At 43.5% G+C, this 21324-nt stretch overlaps 1 protein-coding gene and 1 long non-coding RNA gene across 6 annotated transcripts in view; one reads left to right on the top strand and one right to left on the bottom strand.

The window, feature by feature from the left end:
• LOC117025266 (uncharacterized) overlaps positions 1–8637 on the bottom strand; it is a 22875-nt gene extending 14238 nt beyond the window's left edge. Inside the window, exons 1-2 of the long non-coding RNA XR_004423571.1 lie at positions 8198–8637; positions 755–861 (exon numbers count right to left, since the gene is read on the bottom strand). This is a non-coding gene — a long non-coding RNA (uncharacterized LOC117025266). The remainder of the gene's footprint in view (positions 1–754; positions 862–8197) is intronic.
• On the top strand, positions 8162–21324 carry ANKRD34B (ankyrin repeat domain 34B). Of its 5 annotated transcripts, none has more exons than XM_033111109.1 (6): positions 8162–8332; positions 9256–9396; positions 11204–11286; positions 11589–11744; positions 12307–12487; positions 18129–21324. In XM_033111109.1, the coding sequence occupies exon 6, from the start codon at positions 18152–18154 to the stop codon at positions 19685–19687; it is 1536 nt and encodes a 511-aa protein (XP_032967000.1). In that variant the 5' UTR covers positions 8162–8332; positions 9256–9396; positions 11204–11286; positions 11589–11744; positions 12307–12487; positions 18129–18151; the 3' UTR covers positions 19688–21324. The 5 variants fall into 5 exon arrangements, with proteins under 5 accessions (XP_032967000.1, XP_032966997.1, XP_032966995.1 ...); XM_033111106.1 differs by having other exon boundaries at positions 8163–8332; positions 12311–12487; positions 18126–21324; XM_033111104.1 differs by having other exon boundaries at positions 8163–8332; positions 18126–21324.

Below are 21324 nucleotides of genomic sequence, written 5' to 3'. Positions count from 1 at the left end.
AAGCTCACAGAGAGGAACGTGTCTGACGAACAGCAGGGCTATGGGCATGGAACAGGCCTTTAGTTTTTGAAATGCTCTTAAGATATTCAGGGCCAACCAAAGAAAACCTCGTTAAAGAGAAATAAGCAGCCAGCAACCCAGAGTCCTCTATCCAGGAACTCAGAGCTCCTCCCTACATCGGTCAACCAGTCTCTGACTCCCAGTCCACAGAAGTGTTTAAGGAAGCGTTATCCTGGTACAAAGAACGTATTCATTAGGATATACGTTTTGATGGATGTAACAGAGACCTTCAAATAAGAACAGCTTCAATAAGACCGAACTTTGTTTCTCTCCATGTGAAAGTTCCCCTACTCTTCGCTGATTTGATACCTACTTGTCCTTCAGGTTTCACTGGAAATGTCACCTCTTCTGAGAAGCCTTCCCTGATGCCACCTAGACAAGCTAAGGTATTCCCACTATTCTCTGAGCACCTCCTCACTTCTCGATCAAAACAATTATCACACATTAGCATTACCAACACAAGGGTAGGGGCTGTGTGGATCTTGCTCATCTCCCTATCTCCAAAGAGCCTCCTCCCACCTGCACCTCTCAGGTACTTAGTAATACTTCTGGTTTATCATACATAGGGCGGTTGCTCAGACGTTTTCAAAATAGTAAAGAGTGCAAAAAACAAAACAGTAACCATGTTTGCCCCTAGCACAACTGCACATTTGGAAGAGAGCAAGAACAAATATTTCCATTCAAAAGACCTTACCTTGTAGAGCAGGAGTCAGCAAACGTCTTCTGCAAAGTGTCAGCGCAGAGATGAGGGCCACATGGTCACTGTTGGAACCACTCAGCTCTGCTGTGGGAGTGGGGAAGCTTCAACATGTACACACAATATGTAAATGAATGGGTGTGGCCGGGCTCCAATAAAACTTTGTGAATGCTGAAATTTAAATTTCACATCATTTTTATATGTCATGAAATATTCTTCTTTTGATTGTTTTCAATCATTTAAAAAAGTATTTTCAGCTCATGAGCCTTGCCAAAACAAGCAGTGCCTGCACTTGGCTGACAGGCTATAGTCTACCAACCACTGTCAGAGAGACATTTTTGACAAAGAAGAATCTCCAGCTTTGGTTCATTTCTCTAGCCCCTCTATACCTTCAGTAGAATACACATTCAGAAGTACCTACTATGTGCCCAGCACTGGGCCAAGAGGCTGCCAAGAGGCAAAAACGGTTATGACCTGCTGTCTGTCTCAAAGGCCATTCGACATGGAGCCAAATAACTGTACCATCAGGCTGGTGGTATTAACTGTCCTAGAAATCTACAAACTGTTGTTGCAGCCTTTGGGTGAGGGGGCGGAGAACGTCATGACAAGGTGACATGTGAGAGGTAAGTCACGGGACACGTGTACCCAGGAACCAGTAGCCCTCAGTCTGGCAGGGGCCCCGGATGAATCCCATAGGGAATCCTGGGCAGTAAGGCTGGAGGGCGGCATGAGGGTACGCAATGGACCCTCAGGAGCCAGCATCAAGCTCAGTCTCCAAGAACCAATGGAGAGGATTAAACTGGTACCAACAATGTGTCAGTTTTTTAATGTTCTTTCTCATTATTAAAAAGTGCTTTCTGGGGCCGTCCGGGTAGCTCAGGCAGTTAGAGCTCCGTGCTCCTAACTCCGAAGGCTGCCAGTTCGATTTCCACATGGGCCAGTGGGCTCTCAACCACAAGGTTGCCAGTTCAATTCCTCGAGTCCCGCAAGGGATGGTGGGCTGTGCCCCCTGCAACTAGCAACGGCAATTGGACCTGGAGCTGAGCTGCACCCTCCACAACTAAGACTGAAAGGACAACAACTTGAAGCTGAACTAAGATTGAAAGGACAACAACTTGACTTGGGAAGAAAAAAAAAAGGTGCTTTCTGAAGCTATTTGAATCCTTTTTCTGTTACTAATTTACCTGACAAACTTTCCTGGGAGATGCACTGAGTTCAACGAAGCCATGGAGGGGAAAATGCCATCAACGTACTTCAGCAAAGAGGGTTAATGTTTTCCCAGGGGCAGAGTTTATAAAAGGAGTCAGTGGGTGGTACAACAAAACATAAAGCAAGAATAAGATGATAATTTCAAATGTTCATTAGATTTGGGGAAAACTCTGAACTGTCAATCCCACAATGCCCTCCCTTGCTCTATATTAAACAAGAAACCCCCACTTTGTCCCTGAGGATTAAATCACTCAACTGCCCCTTTCCTTTTGGCGTTGAAATGGGAGTCTCGTTGGAAATCATGAATAGGAAAATAATAAATTACCCCTTCATATCAACGTAAAATACAGGAGGCAAGAAAAATCAACTCAAGTTACAAAGATGGAAACTGAATTATAGCCAATGGAAGCTCTGGCTGTAAAATGCCATGGTGCTCAGCCAACCTCAAACTCAGGACAAGTCTCTTGGAGTGCCTCCTATTAAAAGGTACCATCTTGAGACATAGGATCCTCGGGAATGGAAGTAACATTAATCTGCATGAGGTGAGCAGCTGCCTCAGGCTGACGCACAGTCTGCTGGGAGCTGAGGGGTTCAATAGGGGGAGCTCAGAGGACCTTGCGCAGAGCCAGGCAGAGAACTGCAGCTCTCCTTCCTTTCCGGAATCCACCTGCTGCCTCTTTCTACCAGCTTTATCCATCACCTTTCTCCTTTCCCTGGTCATCAGATTAGTGGGTAAGTGACTCAAGGGCAGGTTGAGTGGCAATCAGTGATGAATTTGTACAAACTACAGGGGTGCAACATTAACATTTCTAATGAACTATTTTAATTTTTTGAGTATTACACATATGTAGTTCAAAGCTCAACAAATTTGAAAATAGGTATTTTCAAATCGATACAAATTTGAAAATTTGTAAAGAGATATGGAGTAAAAACAAAACATAACTCCCTCTCACCACTCTTCCCCCAACCTCTCAGTCCCCCTCTCTAGGTAGCCTATGTTATCATAATTTCCTAAATATCCTTCCAAAAATATTTTATGTATAAGAAAGTATGTTTTTAAAAGATATTATTTTAAATTATAAAAGTAATTGTATCAGTTGAGGTAAAAGGCAGGAATAAGGAAGTCCTAAAATGCAATGGCTCAGACAAAATAGAAATTTCTTTCTTTCTCATATAACAAGTCCAGGGTAGCATTCTAGGTCAGTGGGTGACTCTGCACCATTCAGTCATTCAGGGATCCAGGCTTCCTGGAAGCTCTGCCATCTATACAAAGTAGCTCCAGTCAGTTATTCCTGCCATGAGGTGGGGAATGAGAAGACAGCAAAAGGCTAGGGGTTTTCCCTTATGCACACTTCACTTCTGCTCACTCTCTAGTGGCAGAATCTTAGTCCCATGGCCATACTAGCAGCAAGGGAAGCTGGGAAATGTAGCTATATGCCAGCTCTGTTACCACTCTTGTGGTTATGCCTTTTATTGTACGGAGCTTAGCCCCACTCTCTACAGATTCCCTTACAATGCTTTTCCAGGTTGCTGCCAAGAGCCCTTGCTAAGTGAGGGCAGCAGCCCTTCAGTTAATGCCCGAAGTACAGCTAAGATCGGTTGTAATGTTCAACAGACTGTTATTACAAAAGAAAACTACTAGGCGGAATAGCCACGCTTAATGGTAGGGCCTACTCACTGCCAAGCCAGTGACTACTCTCCCCTTTCTTAATGTAGTTAACAAACACTTTTATAATGCTATGCTCTGTGTGCTTTATAAAACTTAACTCATTCAATCTATCATAATAACCCTGTGAGATAGGCAGTTATGGTCCAGTGCCCAGTTTACAGATGAGGAAACTGGGACACAGAGAGGTTAAGTAATTGTTCAGGGTCACAGCCAGAAATCTATACTAGCATTCCTATTTTACCAAAAGAACCCTGATTATATTTTAATTTACTGAACTCAGTAAAAAAAATTTTGCTTCCCTTATAGGTAGAGGTAACCATGTGACCCAGTTCTGGCCAATGAATATAAGTGGAAATCAATGGGTCAGGAAAACTATTGTTTTACTGAAAGACAAAATAAAAGAAGAGAAGTACAGATTGCATATATCTTTTGCCCTTTGACCCATTTTGTGACCATGAGATGAAAAAACTGAGATGGTTGAACCAGAAGAGAGAAGGACCCAGCTGTACCGGCCCTAGACGTTTTGTATGTGGAGGGGGAAAAAAAAAAAAAAAAAAAAATATATATATATATATAAATGTGTGTGCATGTGTGTATTCATTCTCATCCCAAAGCTATCTTCACTGATATTTAAATGTAGATCCTGGTCCTAACTTCCCCAATGTCCTCAAGTCAATTATCCTTTTTAGGGTACCCCTACTGGCCTCTCTTTCCTTAGGCCCTCTGTCCTCTTCTCAGACTCCAACACTCATTCTCTTTGCATCAGGTCCCAATGCCAACTCTACCCCCAGTGAGGTCACCCTTTCCTGCCATAATACACAGCAGTCTAGCTCCTCATGGTCTTGAATTTGTGGATTCCAGAACAGGATTTTGGATCTACCCACTTAGGTTCTGAAGAAGTACTACTGAAACTGGGTAACCCCATTTCACTGCTGCCCATGTGGTTATATTTGCTAAGCCATTTACCAAAAAAAGTCCAAGAAAAGAATCATAGACATCTTCTAAATTTTGGGAAACCTCATCCATTTTACAGTCACAAAGGCCAATGTACAGAGGAACAAACGAAATGGGCCTCTCAACTCTGAAAGAGTCAGTCTCCAATCCAAAAGAACCATTCACCTACTCAGATATAGAGTAGAAACAGAGGCCCAGCTCCTACCCCAGGGAAGTGATGGCTTAGCCCAAGGGTTGTGACCTAAGGACCAAGGGTTGGGCGTAAAATATATTTCATTGCCATCTGGTAACCTTCAAAGACTATTATTATGGAGGTCTTCTTTTATGGCATCTTTTCTTTCCTCCTATCAGGAAGGGCACAGTGTGGGTATGTCTGTGGAGAGCTGGGGTTTGGGGGAGACTGGGCACATCCAAGTCTAAGGCTCATGGATTTTAAGAGTGGACTCTTAAATGGAGGTGTTAGCCCTCACTTCCGATCTTTTTAGCACCTCAGAAGCATTTTTTTTTTCTTCCCAAAACAGGAAAGCAATCATCTCCCAAAGATCAATCAGAAAACAGCTGGCAGCTTGGAAACAGCAGCCCAACTAGCTGTTGAGGTTTAGAAAATGTTGGGGCCAGCCAGGGGGTTTCCCCTTAGTAGGACAGCATGGTGAAAGAGGGAGACATGAAGAAATGAATGGAAAGGAACCAGGGGGAAGAAAACTATGAAGATAGGAAGCAAAACACACTGTTTTGCTCGGTGTGACAAGAAGCTTGGTGTTTAATGTTTTCCTACAGCTTTTCCTATCCTGAAGAGAACCTCTTCCAAAAGAAAATATTCACTGTTTTTGAATCTTTCTTTCAAGTGAAAAAGGCCTTGAAAAAATGTATTTGCATCTCAAGAGCTGAAACTAAATACTTGCCTGTAAGGATGAGAAGATCAGGGCCATGAACAGTCAAGGCAAGAAGGAGAGAAGTCTGCACGGGGCCCATGCACCAGCTGCAGAGCCTCCTGCCCTCCAACTCCCTCGTCCCCGTCATCCTCTTTATGAAAGCCCCTTAACCCCAGACATGTCGTGGTGCCAGGATGGTGGTGGCCAGAGGTGATCAGCAAAGGCACCAGCCTCCCTCTCCTGCCTACCAGCCCTGACACAACGCCAAGCTCAACAGCCCCCATCCTCCAGGTGAATCGTTTCTCAGAGCATCATTTCTTTTTTTTTTTTCAATCCAGCCTCTCTCCATCCAGCCAACATGTTCCAATACCCTGCTGATAGGTGTAGGAGGCTGACAATGCCCCCCTCAAAGAGGTTCGTGTTCTAATCCCTGGTATTGATAAATATGGTACCTTACATGCTAAAAGAAACTTTGCAGGTGTAATCAAACTAAGGATTTTGAGATGGGAGATTATTCTGGATTATCTGAGTGGGCCCAGTATAATCACAAAGGTCATTATAAGAGGGAGGCAAGAGGGTCAGAGGGAAAGAAAGATAGGTGACAACAGAGCAGAGTTGAGAGAAATTGAGACTTGAAGATGGATTAAGGCGCAACCAGCCAAGGAATGCAGCCAGCCTCTAGAAATTGGAAAAGGCAAGGGAATTGATGGTTCTCTCGAGACTCCAGAAGGAATACAGCCTTGCCAACACTTCAATTTTAATCATGTATAATCCAATTTGGACATCTGACCTCCAGAACTGTAAGAGAATAAACTTACATTGTTTTAAGCCACTAAATTTGTGGTAATTTGTTATAATCAGCAATAAAAACTAATGAAATAGAAGTAAAAATTAGATCATCTACTTTGAAAAACTGGCAACATTTACAGAAGCTGAACATATGCCTTCTTCCTGACTTACAAATTCCATTCCTAAGTAAGTACCCAACGGAACTATTATATATGTTCACCAAAGAAGTCTACTATAATGTCCCTAGCAGCATTACTTGTCATGTCCCAAATCTCAGAATTTTACCAAATGTCTATCAGTAATAAAATGAATAAACTGAGGTATATTCACACAGTGGAATACCATTTAGCAAAAAAAAAAAAAAAGGAAGAACCAACTGTGACCATAGTCAGTATGCATCTCTTGAACATAATTTTGAGTGAAAGAAGCCACACAACACAATATATTTCGTATGACCCAATTGCTATAAAGTGAAAATGCAAGGAAAATTAATTTATGCTGGTTGAAGCCACTACTCTGCACCCCCCAAAGGAGGGGTAGGAGGGAGTCTTCAGGGGAGTGGGTAATGTTCTGTCTCTTGATCTTAATGATATTTCAGTTTGTGCAAAATCATTGAACTAGCAAAATGTGCACGTCTTAATATGTACTATACATTAAGAGAAACTTTTTTTTTTTTTATGGGAGAAAGGAGACCTCTGCCTTTATGCAGATTTCCCCAGTCCCTCCCTGGGAACCTCCAATCTCCCCAAACAAATACATGTGAGCTCAGGGCACAGATCCAGAATTCCCCACTCCCTAGAGTCCAGCTCTCAGTTAAAGTATCCTGTGAACTTGCTTTACATATATTCACCAAAGAGCCCCCTTTCAGCAGGTATTTTCCTAAATATAGGAAGACTGCCCAGAGTTAAGTCTACTTTCGGGTTCTGAAGGCTCAAAACTACAAACTACTTATGGCAGCCGGATGGCTCAGTTGGTTAGAGCAGGAGCTCTGAACAACAGGGTGAGGGTTCGATTCCCACATGGACCAGTGAGCTGCACCCTCCACAACTAGATTGAAAGACAACGACTTGCAGCTGATGGGCCCTGGAGAAACACTCTGTTCCACAATAAAAATTAAAAAATGAAAAACTACAAACTACTTATGATTGACGTTATCTGAACAACAAAAAATGGTCATGGTCTTCTCTCCACCAGATGATCCCTGATACCATGAATGGAGTCAAAAGCATTGCTTCTACTTAATTTCGTCTCTGTTTATCCCTCAGTGAAGTTTAGCACATGAAATGCACTTCGTTAAAGTGTTATATTACTATTTTAATAACAGAGTAATAAAGTTATAAACTCATACAGACAAGAATGGTTGCTCCCACCAACACCCCAACCTGAAGTGAGGCCCTGTCTTTACCTATAGGGAGTACAGGGCCCAGAAGGCAGGAGAGGGGCCCGCAGCGGGGCAAACACATGGATCAGCCAGGTGAATATGAAGGGGTGGGGGTGGGGGGCACGAGAAGGACGCAAATATGAACAGGGAGAATCAGGGACCTGGAGGTAAGGGATGCAGGGGTGGCCATCTCCCCGCAGTGGGGAAGACCCTGTGGTCCCTACTCTGGGCCAAGTCGCTCCAGCCAAAGCGTGCGGGGCGGGGGGGGGGGGGGGGGGGGGGGGGGCAAGGACCGGACTGGGGTGGGGAGGGGTCTACTTGTGGGAACAGAAGGTGGAACCTGGGAGGCTAGGCTTTGGCCCCCGGGGCCCGAACATACTTTGGCCCTGCCGCCCCCAACTGCAGCGCTGCCCAAGGCCAGCGTGTCACTCCCAGCGGAAGCGCTGTGCCTCCGGGGCGTCTGGCGAGGTGCTCGCCTCCGGGTCCCCACTCCAACGCTTCGCAGCTCGCAGCCCGCCGCCCCCCTCTCTCAGACAAAACAGGGGCGGGGACAAGGTGGCACCTACCCGGATCTGCGACTCGAGCCGCCGAAGACCACAGTCCAGTCCGGACGACGCCCTGGGGCCACTGGCTCGGAGGGACGGAGACGACAGAGCGAGGGAGGCGGGAGGCGCCGCCGCCGACTCGACAGCGCGTCCCAGGTCAGTGTGCCCCGCGGTCTCTGCAGGCTGCACTTGGGGAAACTTTGGTTTGCCGTGCTGCCTGCCTGGAGGAGGGCACCGAGGGCGGCCTCTATGCACCGCGCCTGGTGCGTTTAAGCCCTGGGAGCCCGCACCTCTAAGGCACCCTGACACTGCAGTGCCCCGAGCGGCGAGCGAGACCCGGAGTCAGTCGAGGGTCCCCGGGCTGCAGGGGCCTGTCCAGACTCTGCCCCGCCATCCCGGGCTTTGCGGCGGCTCGGGCTTGGACCCCACCGGAATGCGGGTTTCCCCTTGTTCTCTCCCTCGCCGCACTGGGGGATGGATGAGGATGGATGAGGCTACCCGCAGCCGCGGGATGTCTGGGAGGATCCGGGCAGGGGCCTCGCGGGCGCGGGTCGGCGCCGCAGCGCGAGCGGCGCGCGCTCGGCTATTGGGTCGCGCGTGTCGGAGCCTCAGACTTGGACATGTCTCCGAAGGTGCCTCGGGCGGCCAGGCTGTAGGAGATGCAGGGTGAGCGCAGAGGGCGGGCTGGGGGCTGCGGAGCCTTTCGCAGCCACTAGCTCGACAAATGGGAACCACACAGGGGCTGGCAGCCGGGTCCTGGCGCCTCTCGGGCGCGCACCGCTTTGGCACCAAGACCCCGGATCTCCTTACCCGAGAGCCGGAGTCCAGAGATGTGCCTGCCCCAGGATGGGGGCAATGACTGCTCCCCTCGGGCGTGCCATTTCCCAAGGGAAGGCCGCGTCCTCCCGGTGGGCGGCGCGGGGACCGCTCCACAGGGACTCTGGGCTGAGCCAGAGTGGATGGCGATCGCCTCAGCCCGCCAGCTTGGCTCAGAGATGAGGTGGCGAAACGCATACCCTGCCCCCATCGGTGCCCCGGTGCGGTCGCCCCAGTCACCTTCCTTTGCCCTTCTCCAACAGCACCTCGGGCTTTCTCCCTCCCGCGCTCGTGAAAAACTGAGGAAACGAGCTCTGTTCCCAGAGCCGGCGGGGACCGTGGAGACACTGCCAGAATCCTCAACAGCTTGGAAATCCATCACCTTGGTTCCCTGAGACTTGGAGGTATAGGTTTGCGTGCCTGTCAGGCATATGTTCTGGGAGGGGGGTCTGCTGAAAGAGGTGGGGGTGTGGCTGACCCAGGGCCCCGCAGACCCAGAGCCTGGAGGCAGCAGAAGGAACTGAATCAAGACACTAGCTCTTTTGGGGTGTGTATGGGAAACACAGCAAACCTTACCAGCTACTCCTCTCCTTGGGCAGTTTCTAAATATTCCTTACAAGCTGATGCCAGGGGGTAACATTTTTCCTGGCAAGTCATTACATTTCCTGGGACAACCTCTGATACATCTTTTGTTCTGGCAGTGTCCCTTACCTTGCTTGGGGAGGAGACATACTTTGCTTGCGGCAGGCAGGCTTGCCTCACATTTCAAGGGTAGCTGGCCTTGGGCTGCCCTCTGGGACTCTGGATTTTTGCAGCTCTGTCTGGGAAGGGCAGGGCAGCACTCCTCCAGTCCTTGGTCCATTCCAACTCAAGGCTGTACTCTTCTCTGGGCCTGTGGGCTCCCCTGCTCCCTCTGGGAGTTGAGCACCAGACTACCTGGAGTTGACGACAGAGAGCCTGCAGGGAGCCTGAGGCAGGGGTTGATAGCAAATAGGAAAATGGGGATGGAATGAGGAATGAAGAGTTTGCCACAGATTTTTCTCCAAATGTACATAGCAGGAACCCCCTATTGAATATCTGGGAGTGGAGCCTGGGATCTTATTTTTAACAAATTCTTCATGTGATTCTTATGCCCATAGAAGGGGAAGAGCCCATTGGTATAGGGACCTTGGCCTCCCATTGTCAGGCTCCACCAGCCTGGCTGCTTCTCATTTAGTGAGGCATGTTTAGAAATGGACACTTATTGAATTAAGTGGCAAGTGTATTAGGATCTTTGAAATGTTCACAATCATCTACTGTAAAGTAGATTTTATTTCCAGTTTAGGGATGAGGAAACAGGCTCAGAATGGCTTCCCAAGAGTTGGGAACTTGGGAAGAGCCCGACCAGTCCACAGGTCTCTGACACACAGCCTGCTGCCTCCTCTGACCACTTTGCCCCCTTGTGGGCAGCACAAGGCAGGCACGGGGCAAGGGTGTGGGGTTGAATCTGGAGCTTGAAACCCCTTTGTTAATCTCCATCCTTTGCTGCCCTCCCCCACCATGGCCAGACAGCCGACTTTTGGGAGGGAGCACCAATCCTATTTGGAGATGGAGTAAGAGGCTCAAAGGAAAATAACACTTCCCTCCAAATGAAAGGAAAACTGGAGGTGGCACGGGGACAAAAAGCCACAGGAAAGGCCAAGCCTACCGTCTCTGAGATGCCTTTTAAAGCACCTCAGCCCATGTAGCACTCCGGTTAGGTACCACATGAAACAGGTACTCACAACAGAATCCTACTCTGTCGGAAGTTGGTCATCCAAGAAGCAAGGAGACATAAGATAAAGGATACAGGAACACCTAAATAAGCCCTGGCAAGCAGGTGAGGAAGAGAAGTAACTTTGGGAGAGTTCTCGCACCTTTCCTTTCTCAGCCTCTTCATCTGCACAGAGCCGGGGCCTGACCCGCTGAGTGCAGAGACCCTTCCAATGGCAGCAGTGCTTGCAGGGTGGGATGCGTCCTGCAGACACACACAGGGTGGTCATGCCAGACACAGAGGACCCATGCCAGACACTTCTACAGACTCACAATCAATGAAATATGATTAACTGAAAAAACACTGGAAGCATGTCTTAACAAGGAATGAAAAAATCTAGACTCCAAATGGGAGAGGTGCGTGCAACACATTATTGGTATTTATGTAACTCTGAATAGCTTTGATTTTTTCCTTCATAGAAACTGACAGCTGGCTGACAGAAAACTCACGCAGGGAGAGAAAAGACATAAGTGGCGTGTGAAATTTTGAATAATGTTTTCAGGTAACTTTCTATTTCCATTTAGAGTGGGTGTCTAGAGGGGCACATGTAGTTATGATTTGAATTGCTTCATTTATGGACAGATATTTTTAATAGGGCTCATAACTCTTAAGATCCAGTGCTTTTCACTTCTTTTGCCTGGTTTCCAGTCTCCTGGTAGTAGGGCAGAGAGCTGGGGGGGGGGGGTCCACCGTTCAGCTTGTAGACTCTCACTTTATCCCCATTTTCAGTAGGCTGCCTCCAAGTTTGGAGCCTTTCTGCTCAATCTGTTCCGAGAATAAATCTTTTGTTTTCTTGCCTAAAAGAGCGGATGTCTGCTGCTTGCAGTGGAGTCACGTACCTGGGAGTACAGTTGTTATGTCCACAGATTTGAGCCATCCTCTTCTCTTCAGCCTTGTGCTTCATCGCCACTTGCTGTGTATCTTGGGGCCTCCACATCCTAAACATCATGGGTCTTGCTGGTAAGCTGGCTCCCTTCCATCTCCCTGGTGCTTCCTGGTGCTTTCGGCTACAGCCTCTGCTGTGCTAAGGCAGTGTACCGTGCCACCCCCACCCCACTCTGTTTCCAGAGGTTGTTTGAAATTGCTAATCTGATGATACCTCTCCAATTTTCTCTGTTCTTTAGAATATATATCTTTTTCATTTTTTTAATAACTAAATTGTAATTTTAGTGGTGTCTTGGGAGTAGAGAGAGTAACCAAGAGTGTGGTAAATATACCATGATGAACTGCAAGTGATGTTAAAGACATTCTCATTTTAAAATAAAAGCAATTTATCCAGCTGTTTAATAATTAATGTTATAATAATGTTGAAATTATTGTACTTGGAAATTATAAGGAAATTGCACTTTAAAGGATGTCTTCTTTCCATATTTCACTTAGTAGATTCCATTTATGTTTACAAAACGTTATTTGCAGATCCTACAGAAAAACATTTTAAGTATTTTATGTTACTTAAATAGGCTGTGGATTAGAGACATGATAAAAATAAAAGGCTAAATTCTGATATAATTTTTTTTCAAAGGAAGAATGCAGTGAACAGGAAGGCACAACAAGGAAGGCTTTTTCTAGACATGTCTGATTTCATCACCAAGACCACCACCACCACCCCCGGGGGGGATGCATATTAGCTGATTGTCTTTCCACAGATGAGGAATCCAAGATTCTGAGAGGCTGAGAGACTTGAGCAGCAGGGCATTCAGCTAGTAAGTACTGGTAGGGGATTCGGGATGGAAATCTCGATTTCTCTGACCTCCGAACTTCCTCCAGCTGAACTGTGATCTATTTGGAACATGGGGATCATTTATAAGCTAGATTGTAACAAAAGGTCTGACTGAATGTGGAGACAGTATCAGCATGGGGTGCCTAGTGAAGGTGTTTCACAGGAGACAGGAGGCCAGGACTTTTCTGAACTAGGATAACTGTAGGCGAGAGAAGTGGTTTCATCAGAGGTAGAACTTATCTCTGTGAAGAGTAAATTTAAGTCAAACTTCAGTGTCAGCATTTTTGATGTGCAAGTAAGTGGCTGAAGCAAGATAAAAGAGGCAACTGAAAGAGGATGAGGACATAAAGACAAGGGGATTATTCCGATAAGGTACTGATTACAAATGAGACACTAGGAAACCAAACATGTATACACGTGGAAAATAAAGTTATGTGACTTTTTTCTCTGAAAAATTTAATGTTTAAACAATTTCAAAATTGCTCTACTAAATGTGAACAATTTAAAAAGTGAGCAAACCAGTGGATTTTATAACCAACAAAGAGTAAGCCTTGTGGAGTTGTTTTTGCTAACAGTCCTCCAGCTCTTAGGGGAGGGGCTCTGCCTATGTCCACCCCATAGCAGGTAGATTCGCTGGCAGCCATGAGCTAGTGGTGCCACTGCCCAGCTTCTCTGAGGCCAGGGAGCCCACAGTGCCCTCCGTTTCCATAGGACTGTGGTCTGGCACTGCTGCCCGCAGGCATCCCAGTGGGCAGTGCATTGCCAGGCCCCTTCTCCCGGAACCTCCTGACACCAACTTTGGTGAGAGAAAGTTTTGACAGAAAGTGGTCAGGTTTAGTGCTGTGGGGAAAGGCTTTTACATGAGGATAGATGAAAAGGTTTGAAAATCTTTCCAAAAATTTCTTGTAACACTTTTTTGAAAGACTGAAAGAAAAGAGGGAGGGAGGGGAGGAGGGAGGGAGGAAGGAAGGAAGGAGGAAAAGAGGAAAGAAAAGAAAGGAAGAAAGAATTATAGACTAGAATGTGAGACAGGCAAAAAAAAAAAGACTTTATTGTATGAGAGTATAATATTGCAATGTGGCATCTGACAACTTGTTCTCATTGAGTATCTGTTTCTCAAATGCTACTTTTGGTCAAAGGTGTGTTTATGTTATTGATACTGTAGCTCTATAACTTTTAATTATGTCCTACAGAAATGCTATGCTCTTTTCTGTATACACATTCCATTTTAAAGAAACAGATAAAAGTAATACCATACAAGAGTATGTGAAATATGTCCTGTTTAAAAATGGTAACAATATGGACACCCATATACATGCCATCCAGGCTGAGAAACAACATTCCCTGCACCTTACAAGGTCCTGTGTCCCTCTCAAATTGTATCGCTCCCCTTACTCCACCAAGAATAACTTTCTCTTGATTTTTGCATTAAACATTCCCTCTGCTTTTTTCTCTTCAGTTTCCCATTTGTGCCTGATTCTTAAATAAATAAAGTATTTATTTCTGAAAAACTGGGTAGCAAGCACAAAATTAGATGAATAAAGAAAGGTCAATATTGCCAATATATGATGAAAGCTCTCAGGAGAGCTTCAGTCTCTGGACTGTTGACCAGTCTCTGGACTGTTCACCTCAGCGTCTTGAAAAGTGTTTACAGGAGCCCCTTCTGGGCGAGGTCATGAGAGAGCGCTGGGAAACTCACAATGGGCTCACCATTGCAGGGCTTCTGGCAGAGCTGTAGTGTAGACCAGGTACGACCGGTAGATATCCAAAGGGAATGGGTGCGCATTCTTTCTCCTCCTAAGCTCACCATGACTTAGCCCCAGATCTCAGAGCAGATCAAAGCAGAACAACTGAGCATAGGGCTACAATGAGTTCCACTGGCTGCCCCAGAAAGCAGGGCGTGGAGGAGAGAGCAGAGCATTGGTCAGGACAAAGCAAGTAGATTAAGCAACTGAGGGCAGGCTCACCTGAGCATTTGGTCCTCAATGGAGGACAAGATGGTAAAATGGCAGTATGATCTCAGAGATGATGTTTGTATACATCCACTATCATGGCATTTCCTCTCACCACCGTCCTGGGAATTTTTGGTGCCTCTTCTCTCTAAGGATGTCCAGCCTCTGTTTATCTCATTTCTTCTTTCTTGTTCTACCATTTCATCTTGGTAAATGACATCTTCCAGTCGATTCTTGAGAGTGTATTCCACTTCTTGACTGATGATTTGGCTAGATATATTAGGTTGGTGCAAAAGTAAGTGTGGTTTAAAAGGTTAAAAATAATTGCAAAAACTGCAATTACTTTTGCACCAACCTAATAGAATTCTAAGCAGGGAATCATTTTTCCTTCAGATTTTTTAAAAAACAGTCTTCCATTGTCTTCCATTGCTGGTGTTGCATCTGAACCCATTCTGATTCTTGATCCTTCAGTATGTGACTTATCCACCCCACTCCCCACCTCAGGCCCCCAAGTCCACAGTCTTCTCTGCTCTCAGTGTTCTGGAAAGTTATAACCACGTGCCATCGTCAGGGTCTGCTTTCATTCACTGTGCTGGGTTCTAATTGGGCCTTTTCAATTTAGTAACTCATATCCCTCAGGCCTAGAAAATTTTCTTGATCTCATTGATCATTTTATCTCACGCTCTCCTCTGCCCCACCCCCACTATTTCCTCTGACTGGAACTTCTGTTAGTTGGATGTTGGATATCCTGGTCTAGGCCTCGAATTTTCTTATTTTTTATCCTCTGTTCATTTTGCTTAACTGTGTTACAGATTTTATCAATGTTACTATCCAACCCTTCCACAGAGTTTTGCAGTTTGCATCATGTTTTGACCTTTGAAGAGCTTTTTATGGTCTCTGAATATTCTTTTTTCACAGAATCTTGTTTCGTGGTTACAACATCTTATCCCTTTGAAGCTTTTGCAGTTTTCATTTTCTTGAGTTATATCTGTTTCCTCCAAGTTGGTTTTTTTTCTTTTTTTTTTTTCTATTCTGGTTCTAATGTAAGAGGCTCTTTTGTTCATTTTTTGTTTTGACTATCTGCTCATGATCAAAGGGCTTGGATGAAAAAGCTCATGAGAAGCCTGGAATACGTGCGTGAGGCTTGTATCCTTTGAGCCTCACTGTAGGATGATCTGGGTGGCATGTTGGGGATTCCCTGTGGTCAGTACTTTTAGGTATTTTCTCATAGGCAGATCAGATTCTTGAAATAAGAGGATAGCAATTTTTGCCTAAATGATAAGGGTATGGCTGCCAGCCTTCTTGCAGCCAAGGTGAGGGAGAAAGCTGTGATTGCCTTCCTTCTGTGGTCAGTAGGTATAAAATCACGTATTCCCGTTTTCTTGTCATCAAACACGCCCGGTGTCTCCCAGTCCAGAAACCCTCCGTTTCACCTTTCTGGAGAATTAACCTCTGGACATCTTCTTGGGTGGAGAGGCAGTCTCCTTATCTCCTAAAGGATGGGATGAAGGAATGACCTGAGGCAGAACTTCCCAAACTTTCGTGTACATACAAATCACTTGGGGGTCCAGTTACAATGTAGGCTCTCACTCAGTAGGTCTGGGGTGGACCCCGAGATGCTGCAGATCTAACAAGTATCAGGTAATGCTGCTGCTACAGGTCCAAAGTAGGGTCTCACTTCGAGGAGCAAGGAGCTAGGGATCCAACTGCTTCTCCAGCAGCTTTGCACCTAGTCTTTCTTATTTTATTTATTTATTTATTTTGCATTCAGAACCACTAGAGCTTTAATGGGTAGTTAGTAACCACTTCTCAGCTGAAGATAATTTCTACTTTTTTCCAAGGGTTTCATAGTCCATCTTATTTTAGCTGTACTCTCCACATCCCAGTTCTAGAGCTTCCTGCTGCTGCCTCACTCTAGGGTTCTACAGGGTACCTGGGCTTAGTTCACGGCTTTACGACCACCAACTGGAGGCACAGCCTTGCCAGGCTGGCTGAGTCAGTTACCACTGGTCCCTCTGCATCTTCTCTCCTTTTCCTGCTGCCCTTGTGAGTCTATGTCTTTTTAAAAATTCATCAGTTTCAGGGGGTTTCGGGAAGGGGCAAAATTAGACGTGCGTGTTTTGCCACAGTCACTCGAACTGTAACCACCTGCTAAAATATTTTCCTAAAGTTTGGTTACATCAGCATAAATGAAGCCCGATTTTTATGATAAATAACTGTGCTATATTAAGTCTCTAGGCCTTTGCACAAGGAGTATTCTCTTCTTCTTTTTTCTTCCTTTGTCTGGGAAACTCTTACGCAGTCCTCAAGACCCAGCTCAAATGGTTAGCCTCTGTGAAGCCCCCGTGAGTCCCCAAGCCATGAAAACCTGTGTGTTCTCACAACTAACTCATAAACCACTGCGTATACAGTATCTCTTCCAAACAACGGTGTAAGTTCCTCAGGGCTCTAGGGCTTGTACCTTTGTAGCTCAGTGCCCAGCACGTATTAGGAGTTTATAGCTGTTCAACAATTGAATTAATTTCTGTGTGCATGTCTGTCTTCCCCCCTTTTACTTCCTGCTCTCTACATCTTTTCTTCTGTTAGTAAAGAGGACATTGTATTTATTATCTATTCCATCATCCAGTAGAAATTCATGTCCCATATTCTTAATTTTAAAAGTAGATGAATGAAATAAACAGTACTTCTCAATTTTTAAAAACTACTTAATTAATTATATTTAAAGATTATATAAACTACATTTGATTTTTCTCCCCAGCTCTAAGGACTGTTAAAAGACAAACATTTCTTCAGTTCTAAATAAAGACCCAATTCTGATCGCCTAATAGAATTATCTGTTGAAGAAATCTGAATCTAAATTATTTAAATAAACAGAAATAATTTTCAGTTTAATGGTAAAAAAATGAAATGTTTCTAAAGTCTACATGCCTTCATTCATGTTTCTAGCTTAGAATGCTCTCTTTTCAGAGTAAGCGTACTGCTGTCAAAACTTAACCCCAACAGTATGTTGCTAACCCCATAATCTGGTCAGCGTATGATTTCAATAATGGAATCAAGAAAAATACATAATCACATGCTCACCATTCCTATCTCAGTGTGAATGCCAGACATTGTGTCAGTTATTTTAACGTCTTATAAGTCTAAATAATTTTTCATCCTTTAAAAGAAACATAAATGCCCCTCAAATGGAAAAAATCTAGAAATGGTTGTATTATTTAACTAAAGAGCATGTTTAAGTAATAATTTAAAACTAAGGCATTTTTACATTAAGCTACCACAATAAACATGCTGCATTTTCATTGATTCAGTTGAAAGTTCACAGAATCTTTTTTGCTTAAATTTGCATTTTAGTATTATTTTAAATATATTTTTCACAAGTAGAAAATAAGTATACTATTATTATATTAATTGGGATTTAGGGATGAACTAGGTTGGTGTTATATTATAAATATTCAATGAAGATTTAGAAAGTAAATGTTAGTTTGTAATTTCCTAAAATTTGTTACTAGTCTAAAATTTATTTTGCAATTCACTATTTTGCCCTGTATGTATTAATAACACAATCTCATTTATGTCCTCTTTCTATATATATTTCAGAAATTATAACAATAGGAATATAAATGGGGACATCGATTCTGACTAATCTTTTGATCTTTATCTCTTTGGTAGCAGGCATTGATTTCTGACTTTTGAAGATGGATGAAGGTGCAGAAATTTCAAGTGAGGGAAACTCCCTGATTAAAGCAGTCCATCAGAGCCGGCTTCGCCTCACAAGACTCTTGCTAGAAGGTGGTGCCTACATCAATGAGAGTAATGACCGTGGGGAAACACCTTTAATGATCGCTTGTAAGACCAAACATGTTGATCCCCAGAGTGTCAGTAAAGCCAAAATGGTTAAATACCTGTTAGAAAACAATGCTGATCCCAACATACAGGACAAATCTGGGAAAACCGCTTTGATGCATGCTTGCTTAGAAAAAGCTGGTCCTGAAGTTGTTTCCTTGCTCCTAAAGAGTGGGGCGGATCTCAGCTTGCAAGACCATTCTAGTTACTCGGCCCTCGTGTATGCTATAAATTCAGAAGATAAAGAAACCCTGAAAGTTCTGCTTAGTGCTTGCAAGGCAAAGGGGAAAGAGGTCATTATCATAACGACAGCAAAATCGCCCTCTGGCAGGCACACTACCCAACAGTACTTAAATATGCCTGACATAGATGGGTGTCCTTCCCCAGCCGCCTGTGCCACTCCTTCAGAAATAGACATAAAAACAGCCTCATCGCCACTTTCACGTTCTTCTGAAACTGAAATGTCACTTTTTGGCTTTAAAGATCTGGAGCTCTCAGGAAGCAGTGATGATACCTGGGACCCAGGCTCCCCTGTTAGGAAGCCTGCTGTGGCCCTTACTGGGCCCAAGCTACCCCAGGTTCCAGCCTGGATCAAGAGCCCCCCTTCATTAATGCACCTGAACAGAGTAGCCTCTTTGCAAGAGGAGCTCCAGGATATTACTCCAGAGGAAGAATTATCCTACAAAACCAATGGGCTGGCCCTTTCCAAGCGATTCATCACTAGGCACCAAAGTATTGATGTAAAAGACACGGCACATTTGCTAAGAGCCTTTGATCAGGCCAGCTCAAGAAAGATGTCATATGATGAAATAAATTATCAATCATTTTTTTCAGAAGGAAATCAGCAATGTACGGAAATCCCTGTTGACGAGGACCCAGACCCTAACCAGACCCTATTTGCTTCCACCTTAAGAAGTATAGTTCAGAAAAGAAATTCAGGGGCAAATCACTACAGCTCTGATTCCCAGCTCTCAGCTAGTCTAATCCCTACAACTTTAGAAGATGGCAAAGCACTTACAGGGAAGAAAAAGATACTCTCACCATCTCCTTCTTTGTTGTCAGGGTCCAAAGAATTGTTGGAGAATGTCCCCCCAGGCCCCCTGGGCAGGAGGAATCATGCCATTTTAGAAAGACGTGGTTCAGGAGCTTTCCCTTTAGATCACAGTATTACCCCAATCAGACCAGGGTTTCTGCCGCCCTTAAATGTGACTCCTCACCATCCCATCTCAGATGTCAGTGTCAACAAGATTTCCAGCCTTCTTTCTTGTGGTCAAAAAGTGTTTATGCCAACAGTTCCTATTTTCCCTAAAGAATTCAAAAGTAAAAAAATGTTGTTAAGGAGACAATCATTGCAAACGGAACAAATTAAGCAGTTAGTAAATTTTTAAGAGACGGCTGAAAAACACATTTTGTTCAAATGTCTGTATCAGAGAAATATAGAACTAGAGAAGAAATCTCCAATGTCCATCCTTTTCAATCTTGTAATTGGTTGGTCCATAATGGTTCAGGGGATCCACATGAACTGTGTATCGTACTAGGCACTGTGGAGACACAGAGAGTATATAGTTTCTGGTAAGGGAATTCTCTCAAAATTAAAGCTATTTTTCTCAAAACTTCCAATATTTAACAACCATGTGGTACAAGTTTTTAATTTAAACAAAAGTCAGCAAAGAAAGGTCCTATGTGTTGGAGATAACTTTAAATTTTTTTTCAGATTTGCCAAATATTTTATTAGGAAATTGCTTTCAAGTCAGTAATTTTTTTTTTAACATTTCAAGTAAATAAATAAGATTGTTGTTTTCTATGATGCCAAAAGCATAAATGAAAACACTGACAGCTATAAAATGTAGTTTAAATTACAAAGAAAGAATGAACTAACTGTTCAAAAATGTTGACTGCAGGTAGGTGGAAATCTAATTAAAAGTTTAATGGTCAACCATTATAGTAGAGGCAGCTAATATTCATATTGCTGAATGGCAGATCAGAGTTTTACGTGCTAGTAATAATCTACGCCAAGTGTTTGTGTGCTGCTTTTTGTTTTATTTTATTACACATTTAAATGAAAATGTTGTCTTACGGTATTCTTCTTTCTCCATATCCTTTAATTCCTATTATTATTTTTTGAAGCCTATTCATAGGTTCCCAATAAGATAATATAAAAGTTAAAAAGCATTGCTTTTTACTTATATCAAATTATTCTTGTCTTTCTCAGAACAACCAAAAAAATCTAAAAGTTTGGGATTTATCACAAATAGAAACTAAATACCTGCTTCATTTTAGAAAAGAAAAATATGATTAGATTAGCTTAGGCGAGCTAAAATTAAGAAAGCCAGTAGAAAATTATAAAGTGTACTAAATATTCAGTCAATGTTAAACAATATCTTTTTATTTCAGATATATAATTATTAGACAATTCTATAATCAGGCTTTACAAGGATAATTTCCTTAGTGTGACACTCCGATCATGTAGTATTTTAGGGCCTGTCAATAATATCTAACAAAATAAATGAATACCAGGCTATCATAAAATGACTATATTATTTATATCATTACAAAATATGGTGTTTATACAAAAAAACCCTTACTTCAATCTAGAAGTTTACAAGAAAGAATAAATCAAACTACAATATCTGAGTGTATTAATTTGATGATTTATTTCTTTGCCTTCTATCAGTATACAGGAGACGTAACAATTGGCATGATGCTTTTCTTAGTAATTTGATATAAGCAAGTTGTAATGTAGATAGTAATTAATTTCTTGTGGCTTTTATTAGAAAAAAATCAGAAGTGTTCCATTTAATGTTTTGAAGAACAGTAATATTAGAAATATTTTTTGATTCAGAACATAGAATTATAGGTGATGTTTATAGGTAGCTAAACCCTTTTTGAAAGTTTTGTTATTGAGAAAAGAGTTTGATGTTAAGTTGTAAAGTGCAGTTTGGAAGAATATGTAAACAGATTAGTTCATACACAAAATGCTATCAATAAAGATTTAAAATGTCATTTTGACTATCACTGGTTTTTA

The sequence above is a fragment of the Rhinolophus ferrumequinum genome, chromosome 7 (genome assembly GCF_004115265.2).
Source record: "Rhinolophus ferrumequinum isolate MPI-CBG mRhiFer1 chromosome 7, mRhiFer1_v1.p, whole genome shotgun sequence".
NCBI lineage: Eukaryota > Metazoa > Chordata > Mammalia > Chiroptera > Rhinolophidae > Rhinolophus > Rhinolophus ferrumequinum.
The sequence above is the reverse complement of the archived record's forward strand: the minus strand, read 5'-3'. Positions and strand labels throughout refer to the sequence as shown.

What these genes read in the sequence shown, in the direction of transcription:
- ANKRD34B (XM_033111109.1), top strand. Translation starts at nt 18,152, where the DNA reads ATGGATGAAGGTGCAGAAATTTCAAGTGAGGGAAACTCCCTGATTAAA.